Genomic DNA, 24784 nt, shown 5'->3' on the forward strand with positions numbered 1-24784 from the left:
AACTTTTAAAACAATATACATTATATGCCAGTGACCATCATGATCTTCTCTGGCTTATTCCAACAGAGAGTTTGGCCTCTTAAAGGTAATGTGAATCTCCATTTTGGTTCTAATATTGTCAGACCTTAATGTGCAGATATAAATATGCCCGACAAAGTTCCATTCCCTTCCAGGTTCTGAGAAAATCGCATAATATGGAACCAGCTTCGATTCCTCCTGAACGCAGAGATGATGCGCGGGACCCACTGAATGGTCAGGATCCAGTCCGGAGCTCTGCCGCCACTACACACCGCATTCAGGTGAAAAACAGGAAATCAGCTTTGGTAGAATGTATGATAAGGATGAATCCATGGTGTTGTCCACCAATAACCACACGTGTCCCACCAGTGGTAGCCTCGTCCTCCGGCTCCGTAATGCTCTGTGTTATTTATAAGATGCAATAAAGACCACATATGAAGTACAGCGAGTGTGGAGCGTGTTGTGATCGGCCGCTGCCTCTGTGCCGAGCAAACCACCATGGAGCACCGGAGGTAACATAATGATAGCAGAGGTTAGCCACCTCAATCTCGTCAACACCTCCTGCGGATGACCACCATAGTCAGAAAACAAGGCTCAACAGTAAGGAGCAGCCCCCGTGTCCTGGTCACACACTGACATCACAGGAGCAGCCCCCGTGTCCTGGTCACACACTGACATCACAGGAGCAGCCCCCCATCTCCTGGTCACACACTGACATCACTGGAGCAGCCCCCCATCTCCTGGTCACACACTGACATCACTGGAGCAGCCCCCCATCTCCTGGTCACACACTGACATCACAGGAGCAGCCCCCCATCTCCTGGTCACACACTGACATCACTGGAGCAGCCCCCCATCTCCTGGTCACACACTGACATCACTGGAGCAGCCCCCCATCTCCTGGTCACACACTGACATCACAGGAGCAGCCCCCCATCTCCTGGTCATACACTGACATCACAGTTACGGCACCCATCTCCCGGTCATACACTGACATCACAGGAGCAGCACCCATCTCCCGGTCATACGCTGACAACACAGTTGCGGCACCCATCTCCCGGTCATACACTGACATCACAGGAGCAGCACCCATCTCCCGGTCATACGCTGACATCACAGTTGCGGCACACCCATCTCCCGGTCATACGCTGACAGCACAGTTGCGGCACACCCATCTTCCGGTCATACACTGACATCACAGTTGCAGCACACCCATCTCCCGGTCATACGCTGACATCACAGTTTCGGCACCCATCTCCCGGTCATACGCTGACACCACAGTTGCGGCACCCATCTCCCGGTCATACGCTGACATCACAGGAGCAGCACACCCAGCTCCCGGTCATACGCTGACATCACAGTTGCGGCACACCCATCTCCCGGTCATACGCTGACATCACAGTTGCAGCACACCCATCTCCCAGTCATACGCTGACATCACAGGAGCAGCACACCCATCTCCCGGTCATACGCTGACATCACAGTTGCGGCACACCCATCTCCCGGTCATACACTGACATCACAGTTGCGGCACCCATCTCCCGGTCATACGCTGACACCACAGTTGCGGCACCCATCTCCCGGTCATAGGCTGTACAGTTGTGTAGATCTATAGCACAGGTGAGGCATATGTGAGTATACGTTTTATTTTATTCTTCACATTGAACATTAGGTATAGGTAGGTCATGGTGCATCTCATGATGTAACCCTCGCAGCATGGGCCACCCCGCATTACTATATTCCTAGTCCTCCCGGAGGCTCTGGGTCTCACCCTGGCACAGGCTGCCAGCACTTGTATCCTGGAACGGCCTGAATAATTCATGCGGAGCTGGGGCCGGGTGACTGGGCGGCTGCTGCCCGTCACACCCGATTAGTGCAGATCTGCCACACACCATTATCTTGTAGATCATGACATGTAAACTGGAGCAAAGCTCGGCGGCAGCGGTGACTCAGGTCCCTGCAGCTCCGTCACTTCCAAAGGCGGCCGGTGCTGGCAGCAGACACGCACGGAGCACACCCTTACCCTGCTGCTCCAGCACATTCGCTGTCCGTGTGGAGGACACGGAGTATTAATGATCTCTACCTCTGCCGCACGGTGCAAGGAAACTAGACAGAGACGGTCTCCCGGCTCCTCCGATCCCGTCACAGGCTGGCGGTGCTGGCAGCAGACACGCACGGAGCACACCCTTACCCTGCTGCTCCAGCACATTCGCTGTCCGTGTGGAGGACACGGAGTATTAATGATCTCTACCTCTGCCGCACGGTGCAAGGAAACTAGACAGAGACGGTCTCCCGGCTCCTCCGATCCCGTCACAGGCTGGCGGTGCTGGCAGCAGACACGCACGGAGCACACCCTTACCCTGCTGCTCCAGCACATTCGCTGTCCGTGTGCAGAACACGGAGTATTAATGATCTCTACCTCTGCCGCACGGTGCAAGGAAACTAGACAGAGACGGTCTCCCGGCTCCTCCGATCCCGTCACAGGCTGCCGGTGCTGGCAGCAGACACGCACGGAGCACACCCTTACCCTGCTGCTCCAGCACATTCGCTGTCCGTGTGCAGAACACGGAGTATTAATGATCTCTACCTCTGCCGCACGGTGCAAGGAAACTACACAGAGAAGGCCTCCCGGCGCCTCCGATCCCGTCACAGGCTGGCGGTGCTGGCAGCAGACACGCACGGAGCACACCCTTACCCTGCTGCTCCAGCACATTCGCTGTCCGTGTGCAGAACACGGAGTATTAATGATCTCTACCTCTGCCGCACGGCTCCTCCGATCCCGTCACAGGCTGGCGGTGCTGACCGCAGACACGCACGGAGCACACCCTTACCCTGCTGCTCCAGCACATTCGCTGTCTGTGTGCAGAACACGGAGTATTAATGATCTCTACCTCTGCCGCACGGTGCAAGGAAACTACACAGAGAAGGCCTCCCGGCTCCTCCGATCCCGTCACAGGCTGGCGGTGCTGGCAGCAGACACGCACGGAGCACACCCTTACCCTGCTGCTCCAGCACATTCGCTGTCCGTGTGCAGAACACGGAGTATTAATGATCTCTACCTCTGCCGCACGGTGCAAGGAAACTAGACAGAGACGGTCTCCCGGCTCCTCCGATCCCGTCACAGGCTGGCGGTGCTGGCAGCAGACACGCACGGAGCACACCCTTACCCTGCTGCTCCAGCACATTCGCTGTCTGTGTGCAGAACACGGAGTATTAATGATCTCTACCTCTGCCGCACGGTGCAAGGAAACTACACAGAGAAGGCCTCCCGGCGCCTCCGATCCCGTCACAGGATGGCGGTGCTGGCAGCAGACACGCACGGAGCACACCCTTACCCTGCTGCTCCAGCACATTCGCTGTCTGTGTGCAGAACACGGAGTATTAATGATCTCTACCTCTGCCGCACGGCTCCTCCGATCCCGTCACAGGCTGGCGGTGCTGGCAGCAGACACGCACGGAGCACACCCTTACCCTGCTGCTCCAGCACATTCGCTGTCTGTGTGCAGAACACGGAGTATTAATGATCTCTACCTCTGCCGCACGGTGCAAGGAAACTACACAGAGAAGGCCTCCCGGCGCCTCCGATCCCGTCACAGGCTGGCGGTGCTGGCAGCAGACACGCACGGAGCACACCCTTACCCTGCTGCTCCAGCACATTCGCTGTCCGTGTGCAGAACACGGAGTATTAATGATCTCTACCTCTGCCGCACGGTGCAAGGAAACTACACAGAGAAGGTCTCCCGGCTCCTCCGATCCCGTCACAGGCTGGCGGTGCTGGCAGCAGACACGCACGGAGCACACCCTTACCCTGCTGCTCCAGCACATTCGCTGTCCGTGTGCAGAACACGGAGTATTAATGATCTCTACCTCTGCCGCACGGCTCCTCCGATCCCGTCACAGGCTGGCGGTGCTGACCGCAGACACGCACGGAGCACACCCTTACCCTGCTGCTCCAGCACATTCGCTGTCTGTGTGCAGAACACGGAGTATTAATGATCTCTACCTCTGCCGCACGGTGCAAGGAAACTACACAGAGAAGGCCTCCCGGCGCCTCCGATCCCGTCACAGGCTGGCGGTGCTGGCAGCAGACACGCACGGAGCACACCCTTACCCTGCTGCTCCAGCACATTCACTGTCCGTGTGCAGAACACGGAGTATCCCGTCTCCTCCGATCCAGTCACAGGCTGGCGGTGCTGGCAGCAGACACGCACGGAGCACACCCTTACCCTGCTGCTCCAGCACATTCGCTGTCCGTGTGCAGAACACGGAGTATTAATGATCTCTACCTCTGCCGCACGGTGCAAGGAAACTACACAGAGAAGGTCTCCCGGCTCCTCCGATCCCGTCACAGGCTGGCGGTGCTGACCGCGGCTGAAGCTGTGGACGTAACTGACCAAGGCATCTGAGGGGTTATCGCCAATCAGGGACTTTGCCCCCAATGTCTTCTGTCTTAAAGGGCCCTGTCAGTAGATCTGTCCCTCTGACGCCAGGTGACCTGCTACATGTGCGCTCGGCAGCTGGAGGCGTCCGTGTTGGTCCATGTTCACGTGTCTGCATTGCTGAGAAATATGTGGCTTCAATATATGGAAATGAGCCTCTAGGAGCAACAGGGGCGTTGTCATTACACCTAGAGGCTCCGCCCTCTGCACTTTGACTTTAGAAGTCAGGGCCAGACGTGATCACATTTACACTGCCTGGACCGGGCAATCACAGTGCAGAGAGAGCAGAGGCTTTAGGTGTAATGGCAACGCCCCAGTTGCTCCTAGAGGCTCATTTGCATATATTAAAACATCATTCTTCCCAGCAATGCGGCCACATATGAACATGGACCAATACAGATGCCTCCAGCTGCCGAGCGCACACGGATCTGCTGACGGGGGTCCTGGCTGCTAAGGCGCCATATTTAAAGACCCGACCTCCAGTGCACATGGTCAGCGGAGGTCTGGGGGCGGACCTTTACCGTTATACCCTGGGGCCTTAGACCCTTGGCTGCGATGGCAATGCATTAGCCCCCTGCCATTACGTTTGCTGTAATCAGTCCTAACCCTCCGACCACTAACGACTCCTTAAAGTTCCTACTGAACTACCACTGCGGGGAGTAACTGAGCCAACTGGGGGCCCGTCCATACAGTGATGAGGGCAATCCTGCAAGAAACAGCCCATCCACCTGCAGTTCAGTACAGGAGCAGCGCTCGGGGTGGAGGGGGCCATAATCAGGCGACCATATGGCAAGTGATACCTGATGTGACAGGAGGGGCAGCATGGTGGTCAGCGCTGGGGGTCTGGCTTTGAATCAGGGACATCTGCATGGAGTTTGTATGTTCTCCCTGTGTAGACATCCTGAACTACAGAACGGTGTGTAAGGGGGGGAGCGCCAACACGGCAGCCATAGTAATCCACATGCCATCCAGGACTCCGGAGCAACGAACGAAGCCCGATTCAGCGTCACATGGCGACGTCTTTCAGCGGCACATGGCTTCCCGCCAGCGAGTCCTGTAGCAGCTGCCAGTCGTCTGGGTCACTGCTGCAGACAGCCTTGGTGTACAGGCCCACCTGCTCCTGCAGTCTCTCTAGCTGCCCCTGCGTGGCCTGGTTCGCTCGCGCCAGTTCTTTAGTTTTCATGGCAATGGTCAACAGTCCAGAGCGGCGTAGGATATCCAGGGTGTTCTGGAATCGGCGGGTCTTGTTCTGCCAGGCAGGCAGCGCCCGGTCTTCATTGTAAGAGGGAGAGGATGCTGCCCGGGCTCTGCCTAACGTGGCACAACTGGCACTTGTATCTTTTGGTGTGGTCAGACCAAGCTGACAACAGGACCCATCGTCCCCGGGCACTGCAGCCTTATGGACACTGGTTTCGGGGACGACTGCTTTGGCCGTCACGCACTGTGACCCAGCAGGTGGCCTCTTTGCCGGGCTGTGGTGGGCTAGGGCGGCCCCCCTCTTGTTTGCACTGGGACGGGTGAAAGTGGAGGACAGCTGAGACGGATGTGGAGCAATCTTGGTGTAAGAGTTTAAGATGGGCCAGTACTTGGGGGACTTCTTGCGGACAGACGGAGTCTTTGCAGTGGAAAGTGATTGGGGGAAAAGAAGGATTTGTGAAGAAGTTGGGAGCATCTGGAAGGAAGGCTGGACAGCCCAGGACTGGACGTGTGGGTCGGGCGCAGACCCCTGGAAGAAAGCAAAGGAAACGATTAAAGGTGATGTCCACAGACCGCGCAGGGACCAGGACCCCCACACACACCGAGACAGACCGCGCAGGGACCAGGACCCCACACACACCGAGACAGACCGCGCAGGGACCAGGACCCCCACACACACCGAGACAGACCGCGCAGGACCAGGACCCCACACACACCGAGACAGACCGCGCAGGGACCAGGACCCCACACACACACCGAGACAGACCGCGCAGGGACCAGGACCCCACACACACACCGAGACAGACCGCGCAGGGACCAGGACCCCACACACACACACCGAGACAGACCGCGCAGGGACCAGGACCCCACACACACACCGAGACAGACCGCGCAGGGACCAGGACCCCACACACACACACCGAGACAGACCGCGCAGGGACCAGGACCCCACACACACACACCGAGACAGACCGCGCAGGGACCAGGACCCCACACACACACCGAGACAGACCGCGCAGGGACCAGGACCCCACACACACCGAGACAAACCGCGCAGGGACCAGGACCCCACACACACACCGAGACAGACCGCGCAGGGACCAGGACCCCACACACACACCGAGACAGACCGCGCAGGGACCAGGACCCCACACACACACACCGAGACAGACCGCGCAGGGACCAGGACCCCACACACACACACCGAGACAGACCGCGCAGGGACCAGGACCCCACACACACACACCGAGACAGACCGCGCAGGGACCAGGACCCCACACACACACCGAGAAAGACCGCGCAGGGACCAGGACCCCACACACACCGAGACAGACCGCGCAGGGACCAGGACCCCACACACACACACCGAGACAGACCGCGCAGGGACCAGGACCCCCACACACACCGAGACAGACCGCGCAGGGACCAGGACCCCACACACACCGAGACAGACCGCGCAGGGACCAGGACCCCACACACACACCGAGACAGACCGCGCAAGGACCAGGACCCCACACACACACCGAGACAGACCGCGCAAGGACCAGGACCCCACACACACACCGAGACAGACCGCGCAAGGACCAGGACCCCACACACACCGAGACAGACCGCGCAGGGACCAGGACCCCCACACACACACACCGAGACAGACCGCGCAGGGACCAGGACCCCCACACACACACACCGAGACAGACCGCGCAGGGACCAGGACCCCCCCACACACACACACCGCGCAGGGACCAGGACCCCCACACACACCGAGACAGACCGCGCAGGGACCAGGACCCCCACACACACCGAGACAGACCGCGCAGGGACCAGGACCCCACACACACACCGAGACAGACCGCGCAAGGAACAGGACCCCACACACACCGAGACAGACCGCGCAGGGACCAGGACCCCCACACACACACACCGAGACAGACCGCGCAGGGACCAGGACCCCCACACACACACCGAGACAGACCGCGCAGGGACCAGGACCCCACACACACACCGAGACAGACCGCGCAGGGACCAGGACCCCACACACACACACCGAGACAGACCGCGCAGGGACCAGGACCCCCACACACACACCGAGACAGACCGCGCAGGGACCAGGACCCCACACACACACCGAGACAGACCGCGCAGGGACCAGGACCCCCACACACACCGAGACAGACCGCGCAGGGACCAGGACCCCACACACACACCGAGACAGACCGCGCAGGGACCAGGACCCCCACACACACCGAGACAGACCGCGCAGGGACCAGGACCCCACACACACACCGAGACAGACCGCGCAAGGACCAGGACCCCACACACACCGAGACAAACCGCGCAGGGACCAGGACCCCACACACACACCGAGACAGACCGCGCAAGGACCAGGACCCCACACACACACCGAGACAGACCGCGCAAGGACCAGGACCCCACACACACACCGAGACAGACCGCGCAAGGACCAGGACCCCACACACACCGAGACAGACCGCGCAGGGACCAGGACCCCCACACACACACACCGAGACAGACCGCGCAGGGACCAGGACCCCCCCACACACCGAGACAGACCGCGCAGGGACCAGGACCCCCCCACACACACACACGAGACAGACCGCGCAGGGACCAGGACCCCCACACACACCGAGACAGACCGCGCAGGGACCAGGACCCCCACACACACACCGAGACAGACCACGCAGGGACCAGGACCCCACACACACCGAGACAGACCGCGCAGGGACCAGGACCCCCACACACACCGAGACAGACCGCGCAGGGACCAGGACCCCACACACACACCGAGACAGACCGCGCAAGGACCAGGACCCCACACACACCGAGACAGACCGCGCAGGGACCAGGACCCCCACACACACCGAGACAGACCGCGCAAGGACCAGGACCCCACACACACCGAGACAGACCGCGCAGGGACCAGGACCCCCACACACACCGAGACAGACCGCGCAGGGACCAGGACCCCACACACACACCGAGACAGACCGCGCAAGGACCAGGACCCCACACACACACCGAGACAGACCGCGCAGGGACCAGGACCCCCCCACACACACACACCGAGACAGACCGCGCAGGGACCAGGACCCCCCCACACACACACACCGAGACAGACCGCGCAGGGACCAGGACCCCACACACACACCGAGACAGACCGCGCAGGGACCAGGACCCCACACACACACACACACCGAGACAGACCGCGCAGGGACCAGGACCCCACACACACACACACCGAGACAGACCGCGCAAGGACCAGGACCCCACACACACCGAGACAGACCGCGCAGGGACCAGGACCCCACACACACACCGAGACAGACCGCGCAAGGACCAGGACCCCACACACACCGAGACAGACCGCGCAGGGACCAGGACCCCACACACACACCGAGACAGACCGCGCAGGGACCAGGACCCCACACACACCGAGACAGACCGCGCAGGGACCAGGACCCCACACACACACACACCAAGACAGACCGCGCAAGGACCAGGACCCCACACACACACACCGAGACAGACCGCACAAGGACCAGGACCCCACACACACCGAGACAGACCGCGCAAGGACCAGGACCCCACACACACTGAGACAGACCACGCAAGGACCAGGACCCCACACACACCGAGACAGACCGCGCAAGGACCAGGACCCCACACACACCGAGACAGACCGCGCAGGGACCAGGACCCCACACACACCGAGACAGACCGCGCAGGGACCAGGACCCCACATACACCGAGACAGACCGCGCAAGGACCAGGACCCCACACACACCGAGACAGACCGCGCAAGGACCAGGACCCCACACACACCGAGACAGACCGCGCAGGGACCAGGACCCCACATACACCGAGACAGACCGCGCAGGGACCAGGACCCCACACACACCAAGACAGACCGCGCAAGGAACAGGACCCCACACACACCGAGACAGACCGCGCAAGGACCAGGATCCCACACACACCAAGACAGACTGCGCAGGGACCAGGACCCCCACATACACTGCAGTACAGACATTAGAGGAGGCGGAGGACCACCAGAGACAGAACCGTCATCAGACACCCCCCAGCACTACAGAGACAGGAGGACCGTCATCAGACATCCCCCAATACTACAGAGACAGGAGGACAGTCATCAGACAACCCCCAGTACTACAGAGACAGGAGGACCGTCATCAGACATCCCCCAATACTACAGAGACAGGAGGACAGTCATCAGACAACCCCCAGTACTACAGAGACAGGAGGACCGTCATCAGACATCCCCCAATACTACAGAGACAGGAGGACAGTCATCAGACATCCCCCAATACTACAGAGACAGGAGGACAGTCATCAGACATCCCCCAATACTACAGAGACAGGAGGACAGTCATCAGACATCCCCCAATACTACAGAGACAGGAGGACAGTCATCAGACAACCCCCAGTACTACAGAGACAGGAGGACCGTCATCAGACATCCCCCAATACTACAGAGACAGGAGGACAGTCATCAGACAACCCCCAGTACTACAGAGACAGGAGGACCGTCATCAGACAACCCCCCCAACTCTCCCTCCAGCACTACAGAGACAGGAGGACCGTCCTCGGACAACCCCCCCTCCAGCACTACAGAGACAGGAGGACCGTCCTCGGACAACCCCCCCTCCAGCACTACAGAGACAGGAGGACCGTCCTCGGACAACCCCCCCTCCAGCACTACAGAGACAGGAGGACCGTCCTCGGACAACCCCCCCTCCAGCACTACAGAGACAGGAGGACCGTCCTCTGACAACCCCCCCCCCCCCTCCAGCACTACAGAGACAAGAGGACCGTCATCAGACAACCCCCCCCCCCTCCAGCACTACAGAGACAAGAGGACCGTCATCAGACAACCCCCCCCCCCCCCCAGCACTACAGAGACAGGAGGACCGTCCTCGGACAACCCCCCCCCCCCCCCCCCCCCCCCCAGCACTACAGAGACAAGAGGACCGTCATCAGACAACCCCCCCCCCAGCACTACAGAGACAGGAGGACCGTCCTCGGACAACCCCCCCCCCCCCCCCCCCCCAGCACTACAGAGACAAGAGGACCGTCATCAGACAACCCCCCCCCCCCAGCACTACAGAGACAGGAGGACCGTCCTCGGACAACCCCCCCTCCAGCACTACAGAGACAAGAGGACCGTCATCAGACAACCCCCCCCCAGCACTACAGAGACAGGAGGACCGTCACCAGCGACCTCTGCCGCTCTATTACTGGCACTCATATCACCATGCACACACGTATATGGCGTGACCGCATACATCACCACCCATATAATAAAGATAACCTTATTTATACAGTCGGGTGAACAACTTAAAAAAAGAAACAAAAATTAGCAAAATCGTTCTCCCGGTTCCTCCTCCTAATGCAGCGCGCCCCAGAATGGCTCCAGGGAGAGGTGCACAGACAGAGCCACGTGAGGCTCCCCTGAATCAGACACTTTTGGCTCTTTTACTGCGAGGACATTATTTTTGGGATGAGATGTACTAATTTTGTGGGAAGTACATGAGACATAAAGCTACACATCTTTGGTATGACGGTGGTTGTACAGTGGCAGACCCGCTATACCGCCCCCCAAAACACGCTCAGGAACGGCTCCACCGACAGAAAGACGGAAAAGATGTGGCCAAAAACTGATGAAAATTAGTAATTGTTCTGAAAAGAAAGTCGCTTTTTGTTCTTATCTTTTTGCTAAGTTTCTGTTTTGTAATGGGGTCCCGTCCGCGTCAGGGGCGAGCACAGGTAAAAGCTGCCCTACCTGATCGACTAACAAATTCTTCAGGACAAGCAGCGGGGGAGGGTGAGACGAAGGACCCCTCGCCGGGTTCTCGGCAGTGCTCCAGTCAGATGGCGGGGGGCATTCCTCGCTGTCCGTCTGCTCCACGGAGCTCAGGCCGTCAGAAGCAACATCTGCAGAATAAAGAACAGAAGGTGAGAGACAGGCGGCTGCCACGGTCCCCCCGCCACCATTAGCCGAGCCCCCCCCCGGCTGTGTGCAGGGCCCTTCCTGTGGCCGCACTGGCGGTCAGAACAGGGACAACCCTTTCTTCCAGAAAACGCCAAGTAATAAAATACAGGAGGCGTCTGGCGGAGAGTTCCCAGGCCCGCCGCTCCCATACCGGCCGCCAGTCTTGATCCCCCGCGCTGGAGTGAGAGGCGCCGGTATTTATTAGGAGGCAGAAGTGCCTGATGATGACGACGTGATCGCATGGCACGTCATCCATGTGTGTGGGGCGCCCTGACGTCACTCTGGAGCGCCCCGGGAGCCGCGCGGACGGTAAGTATACTGCTCCCCTGCTCCCCACTACACTTTACCATGGCTGCCAGGACTTTAGCGTCCCGGCAGCCATGGTAACCATTCACAAAAAGCGCCAAAACGACGTTTAGCTTAAGGCCGGATCCGGATCAATGCCTTCCAGTGGGCTATTATTCCGGATCCGGCCTTGCGGCAAGTGTTTAGGATTTTTGGCCGGAGCAAAAAGCGCAGCATGCTGCGGTATTTTCTCCGGCGAAAAAACGTTCCATTCCGGAACTGAAGACATCCTGATGCATCCTGAACGGATTTCACTCCATTCAGAATGCATTAGGATAAAACTGATCAGGATTCTTCCGGCATAGAGCCCCGACGACGGAACTCTATGCCGGAACAGAACAACGCAGGTGTGAAAGAGCCCCGACGACGGAACTCTATGCCGAAAGACAATAACGCAGGTGTGAAAGAGCCCCGACGACGGAACTCTATGCCGGAAGACAATAACGCAGGTGTGAAAGAGCCCCGACGACGGAACTCTATGCCGAAAGACAATAACGCAGGTGTGAAAGAGCCCCGACGACGGAACTCTATGCCGGAAGACAATAACGCAGGTGTGAAAGAGCCCCGACGACGGAACTCTATGCCGGAACAGAACAACGCAGGTGTGAAAGAGCCCCGACGACGGAACTCTATGCCGGAAGACAATAACGCAGGTGTGAAAGAGCCCCGACGACGGAACTCTATGCCGGAAGACAATAACGCAGGTGTGAAAGAGCCCCGACGACGGAACTCTATGCCGAAAGACAATAACGCAGGTGTGAAAGAGCCCCGACGACGGAACTCTATGCCGAAAGACAATAACGCAGGTGTGAAAGAGCCCCGACGACGGAACTCTATGCCGGAAGACAATAACGCAGGTGTGAAAGAGCCCCGACGACGGAACTCTATGCCGGAAGACAATAACGCAGGTGTGAAAGAGCCCCGACGACGGAACTCTATGCCGAAAGACAATAACGCAGGTGTGAAAGAGCCCCGACGACGGAACTCTATGCCGAAAGACAATAACGCAGGTGTGAAAGAGCCCCGACGACGGAACTCTATGCCGGAAGACAATAACGCAGGTGTGAAAGAGCCCCGACGACGGAACTCTATGCCGAAAGACAATAACGCAGGTGTGAAAGAGCCCCGACGACGGAACTCTATGCCGAAAGACAATAACGCAGGTGTGAAAGAGCCCCGACGACGGAACTCTATGCCGAAAGACAATAACGCAGGTGTGAAAGAGCCCCGACGACGGAACTCTATGCCGGAAGACAATAACGCAGGTGTGAAAGAGCCCCGACGACGGAACTCTATGCCGGAAGACAATAACGCAGGTGTGAAAGAGCCCCGACGACGGAACTCTATGCCGAAAGACAATAACGCAGGTGTGAAAGAGCCCCGACGACGGAACTCTATGCCGGAACAGAACAACGCAGGTGTGAAAGAGCCCGACGACGGAACTCTATGCCGAAAGACAATAACGCAGGTGTGAAAGAGCCCCGACGACGGAACTCTATGCCGGAACAGAACAACGCAGGTGTGAAAGAGCCCCGACGACGGAACTCTATGCCGAAAGACAATAACGCAGGTGTGAAAGAGCCCCGACGACGGAACTCTATGCCGGAAGACAATAACGCAGGTGTGAAAGAGCCCCGACGACGGAACTCTATGCCGGAAGACAATAACGCAGGTGTGAAAGAGCCCCGACGACGGAACTCTATGCCGGAAGACAATAACGCAGGTGTGAAAGAGCCCCGACGACGGAACTCTATGCCGGAACAGAACAACGCAGGTGTGAAAGAGCCCCGACGACGGAACTCTGTGCCGAAAGACAATAACGCAGGTGTGAAAGAGCCCCAACGACGGAACTCTATGCCGAAAGACAATAACGCAGGTGTGAAAGAGCCCCGACGACGGAACTCTATGCCGGAAGACAATAACGCAGGTGTGAAAGAGCCCCGACGACGGAACTCTATGCCGAAAGACAATAACGCAGGTGTGAAAGAGCCCCGACGACGGAACTCTATGCCGGAAGACAATAACGCAGGTGTGAAAGAGCCCCGACGACGGAACTCTATGCCGAAAGACAATAACGCAGGTGTGAAAGAGCCCCGACGACGGAACTCTATGCCGAAAGACAATAACGCAGGTGTGAAAGAGCCCCGACGACGGAACTCTATGCCGAAAGACAATAACGCAGGTGTGAAAGAGCCCCGACGACGGAACTCTATGCCGAAAGACAAAAACGCAGGTGTGAAAGAGCCCCGACGACGGAACTCTATGCCGAAAGACAATAACGCAGGTGTGAAAGAGCCCCGACGACGGAACTCTATGCCGAAAGACAATAACGCAGGTGTGAAAGAGCCCTTAAGGCTACTTTCACACTTGCGCTTGATCGGATCCGTTCTGAACGGATCCGATCATATTAATGCAGACGGAGGCTCCGTTCAGTACGGATCCGTCTGCATTAATAACTTAGAAAAATTTCTAAGTGCGAAAGCAGCCTGAGCGGATCCGTTCAGACTCCCAACGCAAAGTCAACGGGGGACGGATCCGCTTGAAGATTGAGCCATATGGTGACATCTTCAAGCAGATCCGTTCCCATTGACTTACATTGTAAGTCTGGACGGATCCGCACGCCTCCGCACGGCCAGGCGGACACCCGAACGCTGCAAGCAGCGCTCAGCTGTCCGCCTGTCCGTGCAGAGGCGAGCGGAGCGGAGGCTGAACGCCGCCAGACTGATGCAGTCTGAGCGGATCCGCTCCATTCAGACTGCATCAGGGCTGGACGGAGGCGTTCGGGTCCGCTCGTGAGCCCCTTCAAACGGAGCTCACGAGCGGACAGCCGAACGCTAGTGTGAAAGTAGCCTTAGTCGTAGTAAAGCTGACGGACCGCCAAAGGTTCAGCCCCTCCCACTAAACCCCCGCCATTTTCTAAGGCTCAAAAACTCCTAATTTGTGGCAAAAAACCTTGAAAAAGGAGCAGCTCATTCCCACTGTGTGGGGGGGGGGGGTCGGCAGGAAAAACGTAACAAGAGCGAGTCCCACATATACTATATGACCTCACACACAGGGGGTCCCACATACACTATATGACCTCACACATAGGGGGTCCCACATACTGTATATGACCTCACACATAGGGGGTCCCACATACTGTATATGACCTCACACATAGGGGGTCCCACACACTCTATATGACCTCACACATAGGGGGTCCCACATTCTGTATATGACCTCACACATAGGGGGTCCCACATACACTATATGACCTCACACATACGGGGTCCCACATACTGTATATGACCTCACACATAGGGGGTCCCACATACACTATATGACCTCACACATAGGGGGTCCCACATACTGTATATGACCCCACACATAGGGGGTCCCGCATACTGTATATGACCCCACACATAGGGGGTCCCGCATACTGTATATGACCCCACACATAGGGGGTCCCGCATACTGTATATGACCCCACACATAGGGGGTCCCGCATACACTATATGACCCCACACATAGGGGGTCCCGCATACACTATATGACCTCACACATAGGGGGTCCCACATACTGTATATGACCTCACACATAGGGGGTCCCACATACTGTATATGACCTCACACATAGGGGGTCCCACATACTGTATATGACCTCACACATAGGGGGTCCCACATACTGTATATGACCTCACACATAGGGGGTCCCACATACTGTATATGACCTCACACATAGGGGGTCCCACATACTGTATATGACCTCACACATAGGGGGTCCCACATACTGTATATGACCCCACACATAGGGGGTCCCACATACTGTATATGACCCCACACATAGGGGGTCCCACATACTGTATATGACCCCACACATAGGGGGTCCCACATACTGTATATGACCTCACACATAGGGGGTCCCACATACACTATATGACCTCACACATAGGGGGTCCCACATACACTATATGACCTCACACATAGGGGGTCCCACATACTGTATATGACCTCACACATACGGGGTCCCACATACTGTAAATGACCTCACACATACGGGGTCCCACATACTGTATATGACCTCACACATAGGGGGTCCCACATACTGTATATGACCTCACACATAGGGGGTCCCACATACTGTATATGACCTCACACATAGGGGGTCCCACATACTGTATATGACCTCACACATAGGGGGTCCCACATACTGTATATGACCTCACACACAGGGGGTCCCACATACTGTATATGACCTCACACACAGGGGGTCCCACATACTGTATATGACCTCACACACAGGGGGTCCCACATACTGTATATGACCTCACACACAGGGGGTCCCACATACTGTATATGACCTCACACACAGGGGGTCCCACATACTGTATATGACCTCACACACAGGGGGTCCCACATACTGTATATGACCTCACACACAGGGGGTCCCACATACTGTATATGACCTCACACATAGGGGGTCCCACATACTGTATATGACCTCACACATAGGGGGTCCCACATACTGTATATGACCTCACACATACTGTATATGACCTCACACATAGGGGGTCCCACATACTGTATATGACCTCACACATAGGGGGTCCCACATACACTATATGACCTCACACATAGGGGGTCCCACATACTCTATATGACCTCACACATAGGGGGTCCCACATACTCTATATGACCTCACACATAGGGGGTCCCACATACTGTATATGACCTCACACATAGGGGGTCCCACATACTGTATATGACCTCACACATAGGGGGTCCCACATACACTATATGACCTCACACATAGGGGGTCCCACATACTGTATATGACCTCACACATAGGGGGTCCCACATACTGTATATGACCTCACACATAGGGGGTCCCACATACACTATATGACCTCACACATAGGGGGTCCCACATACTGTATATGACCTCACACATAGGGGGTCCCACATACACTATATGACCTCACACATAGGGGGTCCCACATACTGTATATGACCTCACACATAGGGGGTCCCGCATACTGTATATGACCTCACACATAGGGGGTCCCGCATACAGTATATGACCTCACACATAGGGGGTCCCGCATACACTATATGACCTCACACATAGGGGGTCCCGCATACACTATATGACCTCACACATAGGGGGTCCCACATACTGTATATGACCTCACACATAGGGGGTCCCACATACTGTATATGACCTCACACATAGGGGGTCCCACATACTGTATATGACCTCACACATAGGGGGTCCCACATACTGTATATGACCTCACACATAGGGGGTCCCACATACTGTATATGACCTCACACATAGGGGGTCCCACATACACTATATGACCTCACACATAGGGGGTCCCACATACACTATATGACCTCACACATAGGGGGTCCCACATACACTATATGACCTCACACATAGGGGGTCCCACATACGTATATGACCTCACACATAGGGGGGTCCCACATACTGTATATGACCTCACACATAGGGGGGTCCCACATACTGTATATGACCTCACACATAGGGGGGTCCCACATACTGTATATGACCTCACACATAGGGGGTCCCGCATACTGTATATGACCTCACACATAGGGGGTCCCACATACTGTATATGACCCCACACATAGGGGGTCCCACATACTGTATATGACCTCACACATAGGGGGTCCCACATACACTATATGACCTCACACATAGGGGGTCCCACATACACTATATGACCTCACACATAGGGGTCCCACATACACTATATGACCTCACACATAGGGGGTCCCACATACACTATATGACCTCACACATAGGGGGTCCCACATACACTATATGACCTCACACATAGGGGGTCCCACATACACTATATGACCTCACACATAGGGGGTCCCACATACTGTATATGACCTCACACATAGGGGGTCCCACATACTGTATATGACCTCACACATAGGGGGTCCCACATACTGTATATGACCTCACACATAGGGGGTCCCACATACTGTATATGACCTCACACATAGGGGGTCCCACATACACTATATGACCTCACACATAGGGGGTCCCACATACACTATATGACCTCACACATAGGGGGTCCCACATACTGTATATGACCTCACACATAGGGGGGTCCCACATACTGTATATGACCTCACACATAGGGGGTCCCACATACACTATATGACCTCACACATAGGGGGTCCCACATACACTATATGACCTCACACATAGGGGGTCCCACATACTGTATATGACCTCACACATAGGGGGGTCCCACATACTGTATATGACCTCACACATAGGGGGGGTCCCACATACTGTATATGACCTCACACATAGGGGGGTCCCACATACTGTATATGACCTCACACATAGGGGGTCCCGCATACTGTATATGACCTCACACATAGGGGGTCCCACATACTGTATATGACCCCACACATAGGGGGTCCCACATACTGTATATGACCTCACACATAGGGGGTCCCACATACACTATATGACCTCACACATAGGGGGTCCCACATACACTATATGACCTCACACATAGGGGGTCCCACATACACTATATGACCTCACACATAGGGGGTCCCACATACACTATATGACCTCACACATAGGGGGTCCCACATACACTATATGACCTCACACATAGGGGGTCCCACATACTGTATATGACCTCACACATAGGGGGTCCCACATACTGTATATGACCTCACACATAGGGGGTCCCACATACTGTATATGACCCCACACATAGGGGGTCCCACATACTGTATATGACCTCACACATAGGGGGTCCCACATACTGTATATGACCCCACACATAGGGGGTCCCACACACTCTATATGACCTCACACATAGGGGGTCCCACATACTGTATATGACCTCACACACAGGGGGTCCCACATACTGTATATGACCTCACACATAGGGGGTCCCACATACTGTATATGACCTCACACACAGGGGGTCCCACATACTGTATATGACCCACACACAGGGGGTCCCACATACTGTATATGACCTCACACACAGGGGGTCCCACATACTGTATATGACCTCACACACAGGGGGTCCCACATACTGTATATGACCCCACACACAGGGGGTCCCACATACTGTATATGACCTCACACATAGGGGGTCCCACATACTGTATATGACCCCACACATAGGGGGTCCCACATACTGTATATGACCTCACACATAGGGGGTCCCACATACTGTATATGACCCCACACATAGGGGGTCCCACACACTCTATATGACCTCACACATAGGGGGTCCCACATACTGTATATGACCTCACACATAGGGGGTCCCACATACTGTATATGACCCCACACATAGGGGGTCCCGCATACAGTATATGACCTCACACATAGGGGGTCCCGCATACTGTATATGACCTCACACATAGGGGGTCCCGCATACACTATATGACCTCACACATAGGGGGTCCCACATACTGTATATGACCTCACACACAGGGGGTCCCACATACACTATATGACCTCACACATAGGGAGTCCCACATACTGTATATGACCTCACACATAGGGGGTCCCACATACTGTATATGACCTCACACATAGGGGGTCCCACATACACTATATGACCTCACACATAGGGGGTCCCACATACACTATATGACCTCACACATAGGGGGTCCCACATACTGTATATGACCTCAAACATAGGGGTCCCACATACTGTATATGACCTCACACATAGGGGTCCCACATACTGTATATGACCTCACACATAGGGGGTCCCACATACTGTATATGACCTCACACATAGGGGGGTCCCACATACACTATATGACCTCACACATAGGGGGTCCCACATACTGTATATGACCTCACACACAGGGGGTCCCGCATACTGTATATGACCTCACACATAGGGGGTCCCACATACTGTATATGACCTCACACATAGGGGGTCCCACATACCTATATGACCTCACACATAGGGGGTCCCACATACTCTATATGACACCACACATAGGGGGTCCCACATACTGTATATGACCTCACACATAGGGGGTCCCACATACTGTATATGACCTCACACATAGGGGGTCCCACATACTGTATATGACCTCACACATAGGGGTCCCACATACTGTATATGACCTCACACATAGGGGGTCCCACATACTGTATATGACCTCACACATAGGGGGTCCCACATACTGTATATGACCTCACACATAGGGGGTCCCACATACTGTATATGACCTCACACATAGGGGGTCCCACATACTGTATATGACACCACACATAGGGGGTCCCACATACTGTATATGACCTCACACATACGGGGTCCCACATACACTATATGACCTCACACATAGGGGGTCCCACATACTGTATATGACCCCACACATAGGGGGTCCCACATACACTATATGACCTCACACATAGGGGGTCCCACATACTGTATATGACCTCACACATAGGGGGTCCCACATACTGTATATGACCTCACACACAGGGGGTCCCACATACTCTATATGACCTCACACATAGGGGGTCCCACATACTGTATATGACCTCACACATAGGGGGTCCCTCATACTGTATATGACCTCACACATAGGGGGTCCCACATACTGTATATGACCTCACACATACGGGGTCCCACATACACTATATGACCTCACACATAGGGGGTCCCACATACTGTATATGACCTCACACATAGGGGGTCCCACATACTGTATATGACCTCACACATACAGGGTCCCACATACACTATATGACCTCACACATAGGGGGTCCCACATACTGTATATGACCTCACACATAGGGGGTCCCGCATACTGTATATGACCTCACACATAGGGGGTCCCGCATACTGTATATGACCTCACACATAGGGGGTCCCACATACTGTATATGACCTCACACATACGGGGTCCCACATACACTATATGACCTCACACATAGGGGGTCCCACATACTGTATATGACCTCACACATAGGGGGTCCCGCATACTGTATATGACCTCACACATACAGGGTCCCACATACACTATATGACCTCACACATAGGGGGTCCCACATACTGTATATGACCTCACACATAGGGGGTCCCGCATACTGTATATGACCTCACACATAGGGGGTCCCACATACTGTATATGACCTCACACATACGGGGTCCCACATACACTATATGACCTCACACATAGGGGGTCCCACATACTGTATATGACCTCACACATAGGGGGTCCCACATACACTATATGACCCCACACATAGCGGTGGCCCTCTGGCACCTGAGAATCCTGAATCCTTGTCAGACTCCGGAGCCGCGGCGGGGTTTCTGGGCCTTTTCTTTTGCGCGGTCACATGACATGACCTTGGCGGATGCTTTTCTTGACCTGGCTGCAGTTTCTCCATGTCTTAAGACTGACCCTTGGGGAGACAAGAAAAAAACTTTCTATGGGCTGCCGCTATACCGCCGAGAGGGGCGAAGCATCCCCCCAATACCAAGGGCCGAAAACCCACAAAAACCACTGCTTCAAGAGCACGCCACACGCAGACCATTCCACCTCCCGCCACACGCAGACCATTCCAACTCCCGCCACACGCAGACCATTCCACCTCCCGCCACACGCAGACCATTCCGCCACACGCAGACCATTCCACCTCCCGCCACACGCAGACCATTCCACCTCCCGCCACACGCAGACCATTCCACCTCCCGCCACACGCAGACCATTCCACCTCCCGCCACACGCAGACCATTCCACCTCCCGCCACACGCAGACCATTCCACCTCCCGCCACACGCAGACCATTCCACCTCCCGCCACACGCAGACCATTCCACCTCCCGCCACACGCAGACCATTCCACCTCCCGCCACACGCAGACCATTCCACTCCCCCACACGCAGACCCTTCCACCTCCCGCCACACGCAGACCATTCCACCTCCCGCCACACGCAGACCATTCCACCTCCCGCCACACGCAGACCATTCCACCTCCCGCCACACGCCAGACCATTCCACCTCCCGCCACACGCAGGACCCATTCCACCTCCCGCCACACGCAGACCATTCCACCTCCCGCCACACGCAGACCATTCCACCTCCCGCCACACGCAGACCATTCCACCTCCGCCACACGCAGACCATTCCACCTCCCGCCACACGCAGACCATTCCACCTCCCGCCACACGCAGACCATTCCACCTCCCGCCACACGCAGACCATTCCACCTCCCGCCACACCAGACCATTCCACCTCCCGCCACACACAGACCATTCCACCTCCCGCCACACACAGACCATTCCACCTCCCGTCACACACAGACCATTCCACCTCCCGTCACACGCAGACCATTCCACCCTCCCGCACACGCAGGACTATTCCACCTCCCGCCACACGCAGACTATTCCACCTCCCGCCACCACACCAGACTATCACACCTCCCGTCACACACAGACTATCCAACTCCCGTCACACACAGACTATTACTCCTCCCGTCACACACAGACTATTCCACCTCCCGCCACACGCAGACCATTCCACCTCCCGCCACACGCAGACCATTCCACCTCCCGCCACACACAGACTATCACACCTCCCGTCACACACAGACTATTCCACCTCCCGTCACACACAGACTATTACTCCTCCCGTCACACACAGACTATTCCACCTCCCGTCACACACAGACTATTCCACCTCCCGTCACACACAGACTATTCCACCTCCCGTCACACACAGACCATTCCACCTCCCGTCACACACAGACTATTACTCCTCCCGTCACACACAGACTATTCCACCTCCCGCCACACGCAGACCATTCCACCTCCCGCCACACGCAGACCATTCCACCTCCCGCCACACACAGACTATCACACCTCCCGTCACACACAGACTATTCCACCTCCCGTCACACACAGACTATTCCACCTCCCGTCACACACAGACTATTCCACCTCCCGTCACACACAGACTATTCCACCTCCCGTCACACACAGACCATTCCACCTCCCGTCACACACAGACTATTACACCTCCCGCCACACACAGACTATTACTCCTCCCGTCACACACAGACTATTCCACCTCCCGCCACACACAGACTATTCCACCTCCCGCCACACACAGACTATTCCACCTCCCGCCACACACAGACTATCACACCTCCCGTCACACACAGACTATTCCACCTCCCGCCACACACAGACCATTCCACCTCCCGTCACACACAGACTATTACACCTCCCGCCACACACAGACTATTACACCTCCCGTCACACACAGACTATTCCACCTCCCGCCACACACAGACTATTCCACCTCCCGCCACACACAGACTATTACACCTCCCGTCACACACAGACTATTCCACCTCCCGCCACACACAGACTATCACACCTCCCGTCACACACAGACTATTACACCTCCCGTCACACACAGACTATTCCACCTCCCGTCACACACAGACTATTCCACCTCCCGTCACACACAGACTATTCCACCTCCCGTCACACACAGACTATTCCACCTCCCGTCACACACAGACTATTACACCTCCCGCCACACACAGACTATTACTCCTCCCGTCACACACAGACTATTCCACCTCCCGCCACACACAGACTATTCCACCTCCCGCCACACACAGACTATTCCACCTCCCGCCACACACAGACTATCACACCTCCCGTCACACACAGACTATTCCACCTCCCGCCACACACAGACCATTCCACCTCCCGTCACACACAGACTATTACACCTCCCGCCACACACAGACTATTACTCCTCCCGTCACACACAGACTATTCCACCTCCCGCCACACACAGACTATTCCACCTCCCGCCACACACAGACTATTCCACCTCCCGCCACACACAGACTATTACACCTCCCGTCACACACAGACTATTCCACCTCCCGCCACACACAGACTATCACACCTCCCGTCACACACAGACTATTACACCTCCCGTCACACACAGACTATTCCACCTCCCGTCACACACAGACTATTCCACCTCCCGTCACACACAGACTATCACACCTCCCGCCACACACAGCCCATGAACCCCTTGTATCGCCCTCTGTACACACTCCTATCACGCCCCCGCCCAGCGCTGGCTTCCCGCCATGTACCGTACATACGCCCGCGGCTACTCCACACCTAAGCTCCAGCGCAGATCAGGCCTCACTGCCGACATTCTGTCACCATGACAACCGGCAGGAGACGGCGTCCGCCGCGATGACGTCACCACTGCGTGCAGCTCCGCCTCCCCCGGCGTCCTGCTCTGTCCGCCATGTTGGTACCTCGTCGGTTCTCCGAGTGAGTGAGCATTAACGGTGCTGTACCGGGCGGGCAGCCTCCATGTTACCGAGTAGGCTGTAGGAGGCTGGAGGTAACGGGTCATACCTCTGTGTCCGCATTGCTGGGAAGAATGCTAGTAATGTAATGGCTGCTCTGCGGGTCCTGGTCCCGTCAATCACAGTGCGGGGGGCGGAGCCTCCAGGTGTAACAGTGACGCCCCCGTTGCTCCCAGAGGCTCATTTGCATATAGTGACACTTCGGGCCCGCCGGCTTCCTCGGTAGAGATCTGCTGACCCACAACAGGGCGTTTATCCACCTGGGGCAGATTATCGCCCTGGAGGTCGTCTGAGGAAGTCGGGGGGAAAGAAGACCCCGAGAAACGAGTCAGACGCGGCGGGGCCTGTGTACCTGTCCGAAGTGTCTTCCTCAGGTGAAGGTGGCGCTGC

At 56.3% G+C, this 24784-nt stretch overlaps 2 protein-coding genes across 4 annotated transcripts; one reads left to right on the forward strand and one right to left on the reverse strand.

Moving 5' to 3' along the window:
• The first annotated feature begins 452 nt into the window (after positions 1-452).
• LOC122924080 lies at positions 453-4587 on the forward strand. Its single transcript, XM_044275000.1, has 3 exons — positions 453-530; positions 2465-2670; positions 3447-4587. Exons 1-3 carry the CDS (start codon positions 453-455, stop codon positions 4009-4011), a joined length of 849 nt encoding a protein of 282 aa, XP_044130935.1. The 3' UTR covers positions 4012-4587.
• A 212-nt stretch (positions 4588-4799) lies between these two features.
• On the reverse strand, positions 4800-24456 carry CIPC (CLOCK interacting pacemaker). 3 transcript variants are annotated; one of them, XM_044274999.1, is made up of 4 exons: positions 24179-24456; positions 21312-21450; positions 11467-11618; positions 4800-6183 (listed from the first exon to the last, which is right to left on the reverse strand). In XM_044274999.1, the coding sequence occupies exons 2-4, from the start codon at positions 21433-21435 to the stop codon at positions 5464-5466; spliced, it is 996 nt and encodes a 331-aa protein (XP_044130934.1). In that variant the 5' UTR covers positions 21436-21450; positions 24179-24456; the 3' UTR covers positions 4800-5463. The 3 variants fall into 3 exon arrangements, with proteins under 3 accessions (XP_044130934.1, XP_044130933.1, XP_044130932.1); XM_044274998.1 differs by having other exon boundaries at positions 24198-24455; XM_044274997.1 differs by having other exon boundaries at positions 24170-24455.
• Between the last annotated feature and the right edge of the window lie 328 nt (positions 24457-24784).

Source organism: Bufo gargarizans, unplaced genomic scaffold (assembly GCF_014858855.1).
Source record: "Bufo gargarizans isolate SCDJY-AF-19 unplaced genomic scaffold, ASM1485885v1 original_scaffold_2216_pilon, whole genome shotgun sequence".
Taxonomy (NCBI): Eukaryota; Metazoa; Chordata; class Amphibia; order Anura; family Bufonidae; genus Bufo; species Bufo gargarizans.

What these genes read in the sequence shown, in the direction of transcription:
- LOC122924080 (XM_044275000.1), top strand. Translation starts at nt 453, where the DNA reads ATGAAGTACAGCGAGTGTGGAGCGTGTTGTGATCGGCCGCTGCCTCTG. An exon ending in ACCACCATGGAGCACCGGAG is followed by an intron (nt 531 to 2,464) that starts GTAACATAATGA and finishes CAAGGAAACTAG; the next exon opens with ACAGAGACGGTCTCCCGGCT. An exon ending in CGCCTCCGATCCCGTCACAG is followed by an intron (nt 2,671 to 3,446) that starts GCTGGCGGTGCT and finishes ATCCCGTCACAG; the next exon opens with GCTGGCGGTGCTGGCAGCAG.
- CIPC (XM_044274999.1), bottom strand. Translation starts at nt 21,435, where the DNA reads ATGGAGAAACTGCAGCCAGGTCAAGAAAAGCATCCGCCAAGGTCATGT. An exon ending in CAAGGATTCAGGATTCTCAG is followed by an intron (nt 11,619 to 21,311) that starts GTGCCAGAGGGC and finishes TTTATTCTGCAG; the next exon opens with ATGTTGCTTCTGACGGCCTG. An exon ending in AGAATTTGTTAGTCGATCAG is followed by an intron (nt 6,184 to 11,466) that starts GTAGGGCAGCTT and finishes GCTTTCTTCCAG; the next exon opens with GGGTCTGCGCCCGACCCACA.